This window comes from Geotrypetes seraphini, chromosome 1 (assembly GCF_902459505.1).
Source record: "Geotrypetes seraphini chromosome 1, aGeoSer1.1, whole genome shotgun sequence".
In the NCBI taxonomy this organism is placed as follows: domain Eukaryota; kingdom Metazoa; phylum Chordata; class Amphibia; order Gymnophiona; family Dermophiidae; genus Geotrypetes; species Geotrypetes seraphini.
This window is the reverse complement of record NC_047084.1, coordinates 383382267-383396885: the sequence shown is the minus strand read 5'-3', so window position 1 is coordinate 383396885 and position 14619 is coordinate 383382267. Positions and strand designations below refer to the sequence as shown.

Genomic DNA, 14619 nt, shown 5'->3' with positions numbered 1-14619 from the left:
AAAATTAGAAATGCTTGAGAATAATTCACAAAATAATAACATGAGTCTTATTAATTTTCCAAGACTAAAAATGGTAACTTCTAGGGAGATGCTTAGGAGATACTTGGTAGAAGTTCTACAAGTCACAGAAGATACATTACCCCCATTTTCTCAAGTGTACTATCTACCTAATAAAAATGGGCCTCACCCACAGTCAAGAAAACCTGATCAAGCATTACTAAATGCATTGGAAATTTTGGAAATATCTAATAAGGACATTGTAACACCTTCTACATTGATATTAACTGTAGCTCTTTCGATTGATAAAGTATGGTTATTGAGGCTTTTCTTTAAAAAGAAACAAAAAGAGTTTCTTGGATGTAAAATCAAATGTATCCTGATCTCTCATGAGAAACAAAAAAACGTCATCGAGAATGTCTTCTTTTGAGACAGGGGTCATTTTATTGGGGGCTACATTCTATTTGAGACACCCCTGTAAGTGTAGTATTTGCCACCGCTCAGTTAAATATGTTTTCTTTGAACCTCAACGGTTAACTGCTTTCTTGGCCTTGTCCCGAATAGATGGGAAAAATCAATCACTCAATAGTTTGAATATGTTACTCTTACTTCAGCACTATGTATAGTTTATTCTTAAATTATATTTTCTTTTTTCTCGCTTATGTGATATTTTGGATCCAATTTGAAGGACTTGAGTTGTGTTAGTTAAACTAATATTCTTTGGTTTTGTTTTATGGAATATCAAGGTGTAAAATGTTTGTTTTATACTTTGAGAAGCAATGTACTGTCTAACCAACTTTCTGTACAAGTGCATACTTGGTATGTAATTTGAAAATTTATAAATAAAGAAAGAAAAATAAAAGAGGAAGGACTTAGCGAAGCTTAAAGAATAGTCTGAAATTTGGCAGCTAAGAAATGTAAGGTCATGCATTTGGGCTGCAAAAATCCAAGGGAATGGTACAGTTTAGGAGGGTGAAGAAGCTTTGTGCATGAAAGAGGAGTGGGACTTGGGTGTGATAGTATTGTAAATGGATGTAAAAAACAGGAAAAATAAAAGTTTTACCTCCTGGGGCTGCTCCAGTGCTCCTGGGGCTTTGGCGGTTTGCCACGCTCTTTGGGGCTGTTCTGATGCTCTAGAGGAAGTAAGTATCCCTCCAGCCAGCCATCTGAAAATAAGGTAAAGAGGGGGAGGTGGGGTCATTGGAGGCACGGGGAGGGTGTTGCAAGGTGGCGGGAGAGCGTGGGCCACTCTCCTGCTGCTGAGGGGAGTTGGAGGGTGTCAATTTGGCAGGAGAGATTGGGCATCTCTCCTGCTGAGGGGATGTCGGTTGGGCGGGAGAGATTGGGCATCTCTCCCTCTGCCGAGGGGAGTTGGTGGGATGTTGTTTGACAGCAGGAGACATTGAGCATTTCTCCCGCTGTTGTTTTTTTGTTTTCTTCGTTTATTTTGCACATGCGCCCATCACTGTAACCAGCGATGGGCACATGCAAATTTAGCAGGTCTTCGTTACTCTCTGCCAACCTCATTTGCATGAGTGTTTTATGGATTATGACATGCTTTTTTACAGTCGCTATTATAACGGTTGCGATAGCAGCCCGTCGGTTTTTTACATGTTTTTTTTTTTTAAACCTAGCCCTTAGAGTTTAATTGATTACTTGGCAGTGCTGTATGATTAGGAGTGCCTGCCAGTGTTAAAGGATTGATTTTAGAATCAAATCCTATCATGATTTTGATATGTAATAGAGAAAATCTGAAAAGTGCATAGGAGGGCATATTTACATTTAAAGAACTATTTTCAAAGGAGTGTTTTATTCTGTTTGCTGCTGCTGAATGTGAAAGAATTACTAAGGCGCGCTAGTACGTCTTAGCACATGCTAAATGCTAATTCACGCTAACGCGTCCATTATATCCTATGGATATGTTGCCACACGTTAGCATTTAGCATGCACTAAGATGAACTAGCGCGCCTTAGTAAACGGACCCCTTAATGTGAGAACCAGTGAGAGCCTGCAAAGAATTCTCTGTTCAGCCCAGACCAGCCAGAAGACATAGCTAGATCGGGAGAACACATGAGATTCAGTTTAAGAGTACATAGTAGGGGGAATTTATTCTCTTTTATTTTCTATAGCTAGAAGCTATACACAGTAAAAGTTGCTTGTATGCATATAAGGAACTCTAGCTTAAGCACAACCACATAGAGAGAATTTATCTAAGTTAAGCTAGCAACAGGTGTTTCAGAGAAGAAAAGCATCTTGAAACCCAGAAGAAGAATAGCAGCACAAGGGCACCAATGAAACAGAGGAAGACTACTATAAGAGAAAAATCAAACCTTATAGGTGCACAGTACTATAATCTATTACCTAAAAGCGTGAGAGATTAGAGAAACGGGGCCTCTTCTCCCTTGAAAAGAGGAGACTGAGCAGGGACATGATAGAAACATTCAGATACTGAAGAGAATAGACTTAGTAGATAAAGATAGGTTGTTCATCCTCTCCAAGGTAGGAAGAACGAGAGGGCACTTTCTAAAGTTAAAAGGGGATAGATTCCATACTAATATAAGATAGTTCTTCTTCACCCAGAGAGTGGTATAAATCTGGAACGCTCTTCCGGAGGCTGTTATAGGGGAAAACACCCTCCAAGGATTCAAGACAAAGTTAGGCAAGTTCCTGCTGAACCAGAACGTACGCAGGTAAGGCTAGACTCAGGGCACTGGCCTTTGACCTAAGGGCCACCGCATGAGTTGACTGCTGGGCATGATGGACCACTGGTCTGACCCAGCAGCGGCAATTCTTATGTTCTTTGCATTGCATTTGAGACAAAATAATTGAAGCCTACAGTTAATTGAAAAGAACATTAAGATTTATACTTACCTGAAAAGTAACACCGGATCATACCTGAAATATATTGGAGTTTGGAAAAGAATGAGAATTTATTATATTATAAAGAACTAATTTCATTGCTGAATCCACTTATCTGATATTTTGGTTGGGTCTCTACTGTAACCAAGGGGAGTACTGAATTTTTGTTGCTTGCTCCTGCAGAGTTTAAAGAAAAGAAACAACATTCTAGCTTATGTGAAATTCATTTGAATTTGAATATTTATGAGAAAATATTATTTTTTGTGAGCTGTTTACAGGATTTAAGGTTCCTTTTACTAAGGTGCGCTAGTGCGTCTTAGTGCATGCTAAATGCTAACATGTGCTAACACATCCACTATATCATATGGACGCGTTAGCATGCATTAGCATTTAACGCGCTAAGATGCACTAGGATTACTTAATGTGCAATTTTGAAAATAATTAATTGAATTTTAAAACTGTTTTTAACCTGTGAGCTCACATTTTAAATTATTTCTTTTAATTGTTTTAAAATATAATTTTAAATAAAAAATTATAATCTCATTAATCTAAATCTTTGCTGATCTTATTTAATAGAATCAAAACATTACAACTTTGAAACATCAAATTCAGAAGTATTAGTTGGTTGATAGCAGTCGCTTCTATATGAGCTACTGTTTAAATCAGCTTAATCCTTTTCTTTAGTGTGGTCCTATTTACTGGATTAGTTATAGAGGAAACCTTTGAAAAACACATTGACCCTTAGGAGGGGCCTTAGAGATCTGGCAAATTGGAGTCTTAGGCCACTCCCAGTGCATCCCAGAATGCACTGGGAAGGAGTCCTAAGACTCCGGTTGGCCCAGGTGTTTAAAACCCCTCTGATAGAAGGGGCTTTAGGCATCTGGGCCAATCAGGACCTTAGGCCTCTCCCCAGTGCTATTTAACTTATTTATAAATGATCTGGAAATTGGAACGAGTGAAGTGATTAAATTCACAGATGACACTAAACTGTTCAAAGTTGTTAAAATGAAAAATTGCAGGCAGTCCTTAGAAAATTGGAAGACTGGGCATCCAAGTGACAGATGAAATTTAATGTGGACAAATGCAAAGTGATGCACATTGAGAAGAATAACCCAAATCACAGTTACCGGATGCTAGGGTCCATCTTGGGGGTTAGCAAACAGGATGCTAGGAATTATTAAAAAGGGATGATTAACAAGAGTAAGAATGTTATAATGCCCATGTATCGCTCCATGGTGCAACCTCTTAAGAACATAAGAATATAAGTATTGCCGCTGCTGGGTCAGACTAGTGGTCCATCATGCCCAGCAGTCCGCTCATGCAGTGGCCCTCTGGTCAAAGACCAGTGCCCTAACTGAGACTAGCCCTACCTGCGTACGTCTGTGTTCAGCAGGAACTTTTCAAGCTTTCCTTGAATCCCTGGAGGGTGTTTTCCCCTATGACAGACTCCGGAAGAACGTTCCATCTCTCCACCACTCTGGGTGAAGAAGAACTTCCTTACGTTTGTACGGAATCTATCCCCTTTCAACTTTAGAGAGTGCCCTCTTCTCCCTACCTTGGAGAGGGTAAACAACCTGTCCATGTCTATTAAGTCTATCCCCTTCAGTACCTTTCGATCATATCCCCTCTCAATCTCCTCTGTTCGAGAGAGAAGAGGCCCAGTTTCTCTCTTTCACTGTACGGCAGCTCCTCCAACCCTTTAACCATCTTAGTTGCTCTTCTCTGGATCCTTTCGAGTAGTACCATGTCCTTCTTCATGTACGGCGACCAATACTGTACGCAGTACTCCAGGTGAGGGCACACCATGGCCCAGTATAGCAGCATGATAACCTTCTCTGATCTGTTCATGATCCCCTTCTTTATCATTCCTAGCATTCTGTTCACCCTTTTCGCCACCGCCGCCGCACATTGCGCGGACGGCTTCATCGACTTGTCGATCAGAACTCTCAAGTCCATGGAGGGTGGTGGGGTTGGAGGGAGGGGAATAAATATTTATGGGGACATTTGGGTAACTTTATTCTTTATTTACAATATATATTATGTTATGTTATGTTATTATTACATGTAAGATAACTATAAATCTTGAATGTTGTATATGTTACCTGTACAGATATTAGTGTAATATATGTAATACCTACTGTTTGTTCAATTGTATGAAACTGTTTCAGATTTAAAATCAATAAAGATATAAAAAAAAAAAAAGAACTCTCAAGTCCCTTTCCTGGGAGGTCTCTCCAACTACCGCCCCAGACATCCTGTATTTGTGCAGGAGATTTTCGTTACCGACATGCATCACTTTACACTTATCCACGTTGAATCTCATCTGCCATGTTAATGCCCATTCCTCGAGCCTGATTATGTCATGTTGCATCTGGAGTGTTGTATTCAGTTCAGGTCTCCTTATCTCAAGAAAGATATAGTGACACTAGAAAAGGTTCAAAGAAGAGTGACCAAGATGATAAAGAGGATGGAACTCCTCTCATATGACGAAAGACTAAAAAGGTTAGGGCTCTTCAGCTTGGAAAAGAAACGGCTGAGTGGAGTATGATTGAAGTCTACAAAATCCTGAGTGGAGTAGAACGGGTACAAGTGGATCAATTTTTCACTCTGTCAAAAATTACAAAGACGAGGGGACACTCGAAGTTACAGGGAAATACTTTTAAGTTTCAAGTTTAAGTTTATTTAAAAATTTGATTAATCGCCTAATCATATTTTCAAGGCGATGTACAATACTAAAATTATTTTACAACGTATAAGGGGAAAATACAGATGCTACAAACATGACTTACGGGACTGATGAAACTACTAGGAAAGGCAGGGATAGAAATACATTAATTGATAGTAAATAAGACAATTAAGGGAGGCAACACAAGGAGGGGTTTAAAAAAATCAGAAATCTAAAGATGGGCTAATAAACAGGTATCTAAAATAAAGGGCTCCTTTTACTAAGCTGGGTTAGTGGTTTTAACGCTCGCTAGATGCTAATGCCTCCATTGAGCTGGCGTTAGATTTTCCACGTAGCTTGGGGGTTAGCGCACGCTAATCTGCAGTGCGCGCTAAAAACACTACCGCAGCTTAGTAAAAGGAGCCCAAAGTGTACAGTCTTGGCTAAGGGAACTAACAGTCAAAAACATCTTTAAAAAGAAAGCATTTTAACTTGCCTTTGAATCTATCTATATGTCTCTCTTCCCTTATATAAATAGGTAAGGCGTTCCACAGTTGAGGGGCCGTAACTGTTTTTCCTTTGTGTGTGTATGGGTGAGGGTGGTAGGGGCTGGATTGTGGCCTATAGTCTGTGGGTTGAACAAGCATGACATACATCTTCTGTTGACAATACATATAGTATGTGTTAATCTGTTCTTGATTTTATATGATAATGAAACAAAACAAGAGAAATAGCAAAACCTCTACATCTTTCCTTTACAGGTAAACCCAGCCAAGGAGCAATACTGGACATGTGTCTCTTCTGAGGGCTTCAGATTAGCAGTGATTTGGAAGTATGGTGGGATGTACATGGACACAGATATCATATCCCTGAGGCCTGTTCAAGAGATCGATTTCCTGGCAGTTCAGGGATATAAGATTGTCAACTCAGCAATATTAGGTTTTCAAAAGCACCATCAGTTTCTCTGGGACTGTATGGAGGACTTTGTGAAGAACTACAGAGGAGAGATAAGGGGACATCAAGGCCCTGGACTAGTTACTAGAATGATAAAAAGGCATTGTGGAATGACAGTTTTTAAAGGTACAGAAGACATCATATGTGGAGATTTTTCCATTCTGAAAACACAACGATTCTATCCAGTTCCATATCAAACATGGGAACGGTATTTTCAGGTCTGGAACCCCAAGGACTCTTTTAATAACTCGTATGCTTTGCACTTGTGGAATTTCATGAACAAGAACAGGAAGATTATTGTTGGAAGCAATTCATTGATTGAGAACCTCTTTATGAAACGCTGTCCACGTACCTATGAATTAATTATAAAACCTACATCAAGGAAATAAGTAAGGGAGGCCAATGTTATTTAAGCATTAGCTTCTTAATATTTTCCACAAACATAGAGATAGTCAATGAGGACTGCATAAAAGTATTTAGACCTTCATCTTTCTATCTTATTTATTACCTTTAATCTTACATGTTTTCCTGGATTTAAGTTTGATGCAAATCTTAAAATGAAAACAAAAGTGATAAAAATATTAATATTATGTAAAGCAAAAGTACTACTTACTTGTAACAGGTGTTCTTCAAGGATAGCAGGCCAATAAACTCACATGTGTGTGATGTATCTACTTAGCTCCGGGTGCGGACACTTAGAAGTATATGTAAAGCTTTAAATTTTGAAGATAGCATCTCACCATGCACAGGTGCCTTCCTGCTGGCCTTGCGAGTGAGGGACCAACAGTGCAATATATAGCTAAAGAATTCAACTCCTAGGGGTGGTGGGAGGATATGTGAAATTATTGGCCTGCTGTCCTCGAAAACACCTGCTATAGGTAAGTACCTTTGCTTTCTCCGAGGACAAGTAGACCATATGATAATTCCTAGCTACCAGGCTCTCTGGAAACATAAAGCAGTTGGTCAAGAGGAACTTGCAATGGCGAATTCAAAGAACAATTAACCTGAAAATATATATATACTTTGGGCTCCTTTTACTAAGCTCCGATAGCGGTTTTAGGGCGTGCTAGACGCTAACACCACCATTGAGCTGGCGTTAGTTCTCGGCACGTAGCGTGGGGGTTAGCACACGCTACTCGGCAGCACACGCTAAAAACATTAGCGCACCTTAGTAAAAGGAGCCCTATGTGAAGTGCAGCCAGGAACAGAATAAAATGGACCTAGGGAGTAGATTTTCCAGTTGGATTCTCGACCCCAAACAAACCTTGCAGGATTGCTTAAACAAACTGGCTGTCGTGTCAGGTGTCTTGTTCCAAATAGTACTGAGAAACCCACTTTGCAGCTTCGCATAGCTCTTCACTGGAAAAGGAGGAGCAGAATTATATGTTAAATATCATATTAAAGCCACACAATTGTAGGATCTGCAGGGCAAGGAGGAGACACTGTGGATCAATTTGGAAAGAGGGAATGGTAAATATATTTACATTGGTGTGATATACAGGCCTCCTTCACAGACAGAAGTGGACAGAGATTTAATAGTAGACATTCAGAATATATATAAAAAAGGGGTTTTACTAATAGATGATTTCAACATGCTGGATGTTGATTGGGATATCCCTATTGCATTGTCTTCTTTTTAAAAAATAAATCTTAATTAATTTTAAAGCCAAAAATAAGTGTAAGATATTATACAGCCATTTTATACTTTAACATCACTTAAATTCAATCAAAATTATATTCTATGACAAATACATATATCACCCCCCCCCCCAATTACTGGTCGACAAGTCGATGAAGCCATCCGCGCAATGCGCAGCAGTGGCGAAAAGGGCAAACAGAATGCTTGGAATGATTAAGAAGGGGATCATGAACAGATCGGAGAAGGTTATCATGCCACTGTACTGGGCCATGGTATGCCCCCATCTGGAATACTGCATCCAGCACTGGTTGCCGTACTTGAAGAAGGACACAGTACTACTCGAAAGGGTCCAGAGAAGAGCGACTAAAATGGTTAAGGGGCTGGAGGAGTTGTCGTACAGTGAGAAATTAGAGAAACTGGGCCTCTTCTCCCTTGAAAAGAGGAGACTGAGAGGGGACATGATCGAAACCTTCAAGATAATGAAGGGAATAGACTTAGTAGATAAAGACAGGTTGTTCACCCTCTCCAAGGTAGGGAGAATGAGAGGGCACTGTCTAAAGTTAAAAGGGGATAGATTCCGTAGAAAAGTAAGGAAGTTCTTTTTCACCCAGAGAGTGGTAGAAAACTGGAACGCTCTTCCGGAGGCTGTCGTAGGGGAAAACCACCATCCAGGGTTTCAAGACAAAGTTAGACAAGTTCCTGTGGAACTAGAATGTATGCAGGTAGGGCTGGTCTCGGTTAGGGCACTGGTCTTTGACCTGGGGACCACCGCGGGAGCAGACTGCTGGGCATGTTGGACCACTGATCTGACCCAGCAGCAGCAGTTCTTATGTTCTTATGTGCATATCCAACAATATGCACTCAAATTAAAAATATATCTTCCCACCCACCCTGGACGTGTGTTATCAATGGGCAAAATCAACAATCACTCCTTACAGAATTTTGACAATGGCTCCAAAACATCCATAAACTTCCTATAATGTCCCTGTTGTATGGCCATCATACGTTCCATTTTAAAAGTGTGACATAGAGATTTCCACCAAAAAGTATAATTTAATCGATCCCAGTTTTTCCAGTTCCTCAAAATAAGTTGTATGGCAACCCCTGTCATTATAAAAAGAAGTTTGTTATTCTGAGTAGATATTTGGCATTTAGCCCTCATTAATGTACCAAATAGGATGGTATTGTACGTCAATGCCACTGGATTTTCCAATAATTTGTTCACTTGATTCCAGATGGATCTTCAAAATTTAAGTATCAAGGGACAATAGTACAATAGACGATCCAATGCCCCAACTTCAAGATGATAGTGCCAGCATCTATTGGACTTAGAACTATCTAACTTCTGTAATCGAACAGGGGTCCAAAATGTTCTATGTAACAAGAAAAAACATGTTTGTTTCATAGATGCAGACACCGTGCATCTCATCCTCCAAGTCCAGATTCGTGGTTATTGAGACAGTAATCTGATGCTTTATCTCAATACACCAAATGTCATGAAGACCAGTCTTTTGTTTCTTTTTTTTCAGTTCAAATCTTTTTATTGGAATTATAGGTAACAATACAGAAAAAGAAAACAATACTTATACATACATGTTTAACTTGGTGTCAGCAATGATCAAATACAGCATAGCTAGTATAAGGCATCAAAAAGGAAAAAGCAGGTTTCTAAACTCAACAGAGCTATACCATACACATAGCTTCAAGCAGGAGAAGGTGTGCTATAGCACTGCCATATTCACGATTCAAAAGCAACAGGATTAAAAGCCTATATAAACAGTAATATATCAGTCGCCAAAAATGGTAATCTGAAAGTAGTAATCAGCTTTATATCATATAAATGTCATGTGAGAGTACACAGGAAACTAATAGTTACAATAATTTCTTACAGGTTCCCATAACTTATTCAAATTCTTAGTGGACATTAATTTTTCCGCAAATACCCTTTCGTATTTAAATGACATGCACACTGAATTCCACCACATGTTTGAATCAACCTTAGATAGGTCTTTCCATGATGATAATACATTCTTAATCGCTAGGTATAAAAGGATACGGAGTACTTTAGCTTTATGAGCATCCAATGATAGTGATGACTCAGGTTCACATAACCCCATTATTAAAATGTTCAAAGTCAGTTTATCATTAATGTCTAGTATAGAGCATATCGTTTTCCATACTGATGTCCAGTATGTTTGCAGTAGTTCACGATCATATAGCATGTGTGGCAGTGAGCCTGGAGCTTTATTGCAGGACCAGCATTTATCAGATTGATCCACATTTAATTTGGCTAACTTATGTGGGGTCCAGTGAGTGTGGTGCAAAACAAAATAGATGGATTGAAGGAGCGAGGCAGATTTTAAGGTTTTAAATGCTTGTGTCCAAATCATTTTCCAACTGTCAGAATTAGTAGTTGTGTCGAAATCTGCATTCCAAACTGATTCAGTCAGTTCAGGATTGCCAAAAAAATGTGCTTGTATTAACTTATATCATTTGGAAGCAATTCCTTTCCCATTATAGAATTTTTTTTTTCAATACATTAGAACATCTGGTTGAACTTTCCTGGAGGATAAATCTGTATAGGTCTTTGTAAGACAGTGCTTTAATTGGATCCACTGATAAAACAAGTGACCAGGAATATTATACAGTGTCATTATGTCATTGAATGTCATCCATTCGTCATTTTTAATTAGATGATGTAAGTTCCATATGCCTTTCATTTAACAGATTTTCCAGTTAATAGTATTACCTTGGATCTTAATATTTTCATCGTGCCATATAGATACAATGTTAGTTGCGTTCCATTTCACCAGTACTAACTTATCGATAGTAAGTATAGCTTTATTAGTGGAAACAATAATCAAATTTAAGTTCCCTTTCTTATTAGAGTAATTTTGCATATTATATTTTAATATATTTGCTCCGCAAATATGTTGTTCCAGTAGTAACCACGCTGGTGATTCCTCAGTAGGAGGAGAAATAAGCCATAGAGTATCTTGTCTCATTAGAAAGGCTATATGGTAGCTGTGAAAGATAGGAAAATTCACCCCTCTTTTGTCCTTAGCCGCTTTAAGTTTCTTCATTGCGATGCGCGGTTGTTTACTGTGCCAAAGAAATCCTGCTAACAGTTTCTCGATTTGATAGTAGATATTCGGTTTGAATAACATGGGAGCATGTGTAAAATGTAATTGACTTTAGGTACAATCATCATCTTTATTGTTTCTAATCTCCCCCACCATGAGATGTTGAGATGAGACCATTTGTTAGTCAATTCTTTGACAGTGTTTAATATATATTCTGTATTATATTCAATAGATTCGTCAATTGTGGGGGCAAACAAAGCACCTAAATATTTTAGTATATGATTTGTCCACGTAAAGCCAAATTGTTTGATTTCAAGTAATATAGCTGAACAGTTCAAAGCCATGAGTTCCGTTTTGCTTTGGTTTAGTTTATAACCAGAAATCTGTGAATGTTCATCTATAGTTTCCAGCAGATGAGGTATAGAATCTGGAGTAGTGTAAAGCAGAACGTCGTCAGCATAAGCTGATAGTTTGATTGTGGGATCACTATATTCAAAACCTTTAATTAACTGATTGTTTCTGATTGCAATTAACAGTGGTTCTAGGGCGATATTGAAGAGAAGTGGGGATAACGGGCATCCTTGTCTAGTGCCTCTAGTTGGGAAGAATGTTTGCGAATGATGTCCCTTGATATAAAGTCTAGTGGAAGGAAGTTTGTAAAGCACTTTTATCTTATTTATCACACTCTCAGAAAATCCAAACCATTGAAGGGTACCATATAGATAGGGCCATTCCACCCTGTCAAAGGCTTTTTCAGCATCTAAGCCTATAGCCAGAAGTTGTTGTGAGGTGGTCAAGGCCAAAGCAATAATATCTGCAAAAGTTCTGGTGTTATTGTATGAGTATCTGCCCTGCATGAATCCACTTTAATCAAGATTAATTATTCTGGGAAGTGTCTTTTGTAGTCTACTCACAATGACTTTAGCGTAAAGTTTGGCATCAGCATTTATTAAGGAAAGAGGTCTATAATTTTGTATTATTTGGGGGTCCTTTCCTGGCTTGGGAATCACTATGATGGAAGCTTCAGTGAAAGTGCCTTTAACATCTAATATGCTATACAAATGATTAAAATATTGAAGTAAGATTGGAGCAAGTAAATTTGAAAAGTTTTGTAAAATTCTATTGTGATCTCATCTGGTCCAGGTGCTTTATTAGGTGCCATACATTTTAAAGCGGTAGTAATATCCTCTAAGGTGAAATCACCCTCTAACATATCATTATCTTCCTTATTTAAAATAGTATGCGGTAGTTTATCCAAGAAGTGGTATTGCTTGTTATTCCCATTATCTTCATAGGTGTATAAGGATTCATAATATGTTTTGAAGACTGCTAATATATCTTCATTTTTTGTGAGGATGTCCCCATTAGCATTCTGAATGGAAGAAATCAGTTTCCTGTCCGTTTTTGTTTTCAGATATGATGCTAAGAGATGACCACTTTTATTACTTTCTGCATAGTATGCGGAGGACCTCATAAAAACAGAATTTGCGGCTGTTGTACTTAAAATTGAATTATATTGCAATCTTAGTTTTTGTAATTCCACTAACTTAGTTATGTTAGTAATATTTGCTTGATGTTCTTCTTCCAATTTTTTAATTTGCTGTTCCAATTCTACTAATTTCATTTTAGCCATTTTGTGTTTGGTGCAAGTGAAAAACATGATCATTCCTCGGGAATAGGCTTTAAAAGCATCCCAAAAGCAGTGCCATTTAGTGTCAGTAGGACTATTAAATTCTAAATACTCCAATATTGCCTTTTCCATATATTTGATGTATTCAGGATCTGAAATAAGGGTGAATTAAATCTCCAATTGGGAGAAGGATTGGTTGAATTATCACATTGCATAAATAGTGATATAACTGCATGGTCAGAAATTAATATTTCTTTAATATCTGCTGATTTAATCTTGTTTAATATTCGGCTACTGATCAAAAAGAAATCAATACGTGAGTATGAGTTGTGAGGATCAGGGTGAAGAATTCTCCATGGTTCCACTAATTTAAATTGTTCTATAATATCATGTAGCAGAAACCATGCTTTGGTTTTTCTGAATTGAACAGAGGAACACCTATCCTTTAGTGGGTGTAAAGTCATATTATAATCCCCTCCTATAACATAATCCGCCCTTGGGTGTTGTAATAATAAATCAGCAATGTCAGAGAAAAACTGTGGGTCATCAAGATTAGGTGCATAGATATTAATCAGAGTCAAAACCTGTCCGTGTGGGGTCTGCAATGTGGTGCTTACCCATCTGCCTCTTGTATCAGTAGAATTAGATGTGACTTTGGCATTAAGAGATTTATTAATTATAGTTATTACCCCGTTTTTCTTATCTATTGCATCTGAGTAAAAAAACATTCAAGGGCCAGTCAGCTTTAAATTTTTCCTGTAGCATCAGCACATCCGCATTCAGGGATTTCAAATAATTAAGAATTTTTACTTTCTTTGTGGGATTATTTAAACCTTTAACGTTAGAGTCATGATGGCATTTTAAACATTAGATTTTCATTAGTATGTAAAAGTTGCATAATAAACCAACAATTGTGAGATGTATAGCACACACAGAAATGTGGCAAGGCAGTTAAAATAAAAAGTAATTCAAAGAGCTGAAGCAGAGTCATGAACAACAAAGAAACAATAAAACTCCTTAACGGGTCTGCCTTAAACAGTAGAAGAATTCGGCACAGCATGCCATCACTCCAGGCAGTGTCAGTATTATAAGTAAGTGAAAATAGAGCATAAGATAGCTCTCAGAAACCAATCTAACTACAGAGGAACTTAGATTTCATCACTTAGTTAGTGTTATCAACAGCATAAAGAAAATGTGGAACTGAGAACTGTAAGCTCATGACTTTGAGAGGCTAGTATACAGTAGAGAGTTGCGCGGGGACAGAAATCCCACCCGTCCCCACCCGTCCCCGCCAAAGTCCCACCCGTCCCCCGCGAGGAATCCCCTCCGTCCCCGCCCGTCCCTATAAACTTCAGAAATAGTTATTTCATTTAATTATGCTACTGAATTAAAGGCTCTGGTAGAAACCCATTTACAAATAAGCAAAAAGACTTTATTAATTTGAAAATATTAATTGGGAAGAATACATACTTTGCAAACGGGTTTCTACCAGAGCCTCTAATGTTTATAAATTTTTATCAACACAACTAATATACTACTTTATCCTGAAGCAAAATAAAAAAAAAGAAATATAATTCTTTTCCTACCTTTGTTGCCTGATTTCTGCTTTCCTCATGTTCTCATTCAATTCCTTCCATCCACTGTCTCTCTTCCTTCTGCATCTTCCATTTGCTCTGTTACTGTGCCTCTCCCTTTCTTCCCCCTTCCAAATTGGTCTGGCACCCATCTTCTTCTCTCCGCTCCCCCCATAGTCTGGCATCTGTCTTCTTCCCTGCCAGCGTCTTCTCCCTAC

General features: G+C 38.3%; 1 protein-coding gene across 2 annotated transcripts in view; it reads left to right on the top strand.

Annotated features, from left to right (window-relative positions):
* Positions 1–14619, top strand: part of LOC117346549 (alpha-1,4-N-acetylglucosaminyltransferase-like) — a 177817-nt gene that overhangs the window by 145900 nt on the left and 17298 nt on the right. For both annotated transcript variants that reach the window (XM_033916313.1, XM_033916303.1), the window contains exon 4: positions 6283–6864. In XM_033916313.1, coding sequence (XP_033772204.1) covers positions 6283–6864 — 582 coding nt within the window. The remainder of the gene's footprint in view (positions 1–6282; positions 6865–14619) is intronic.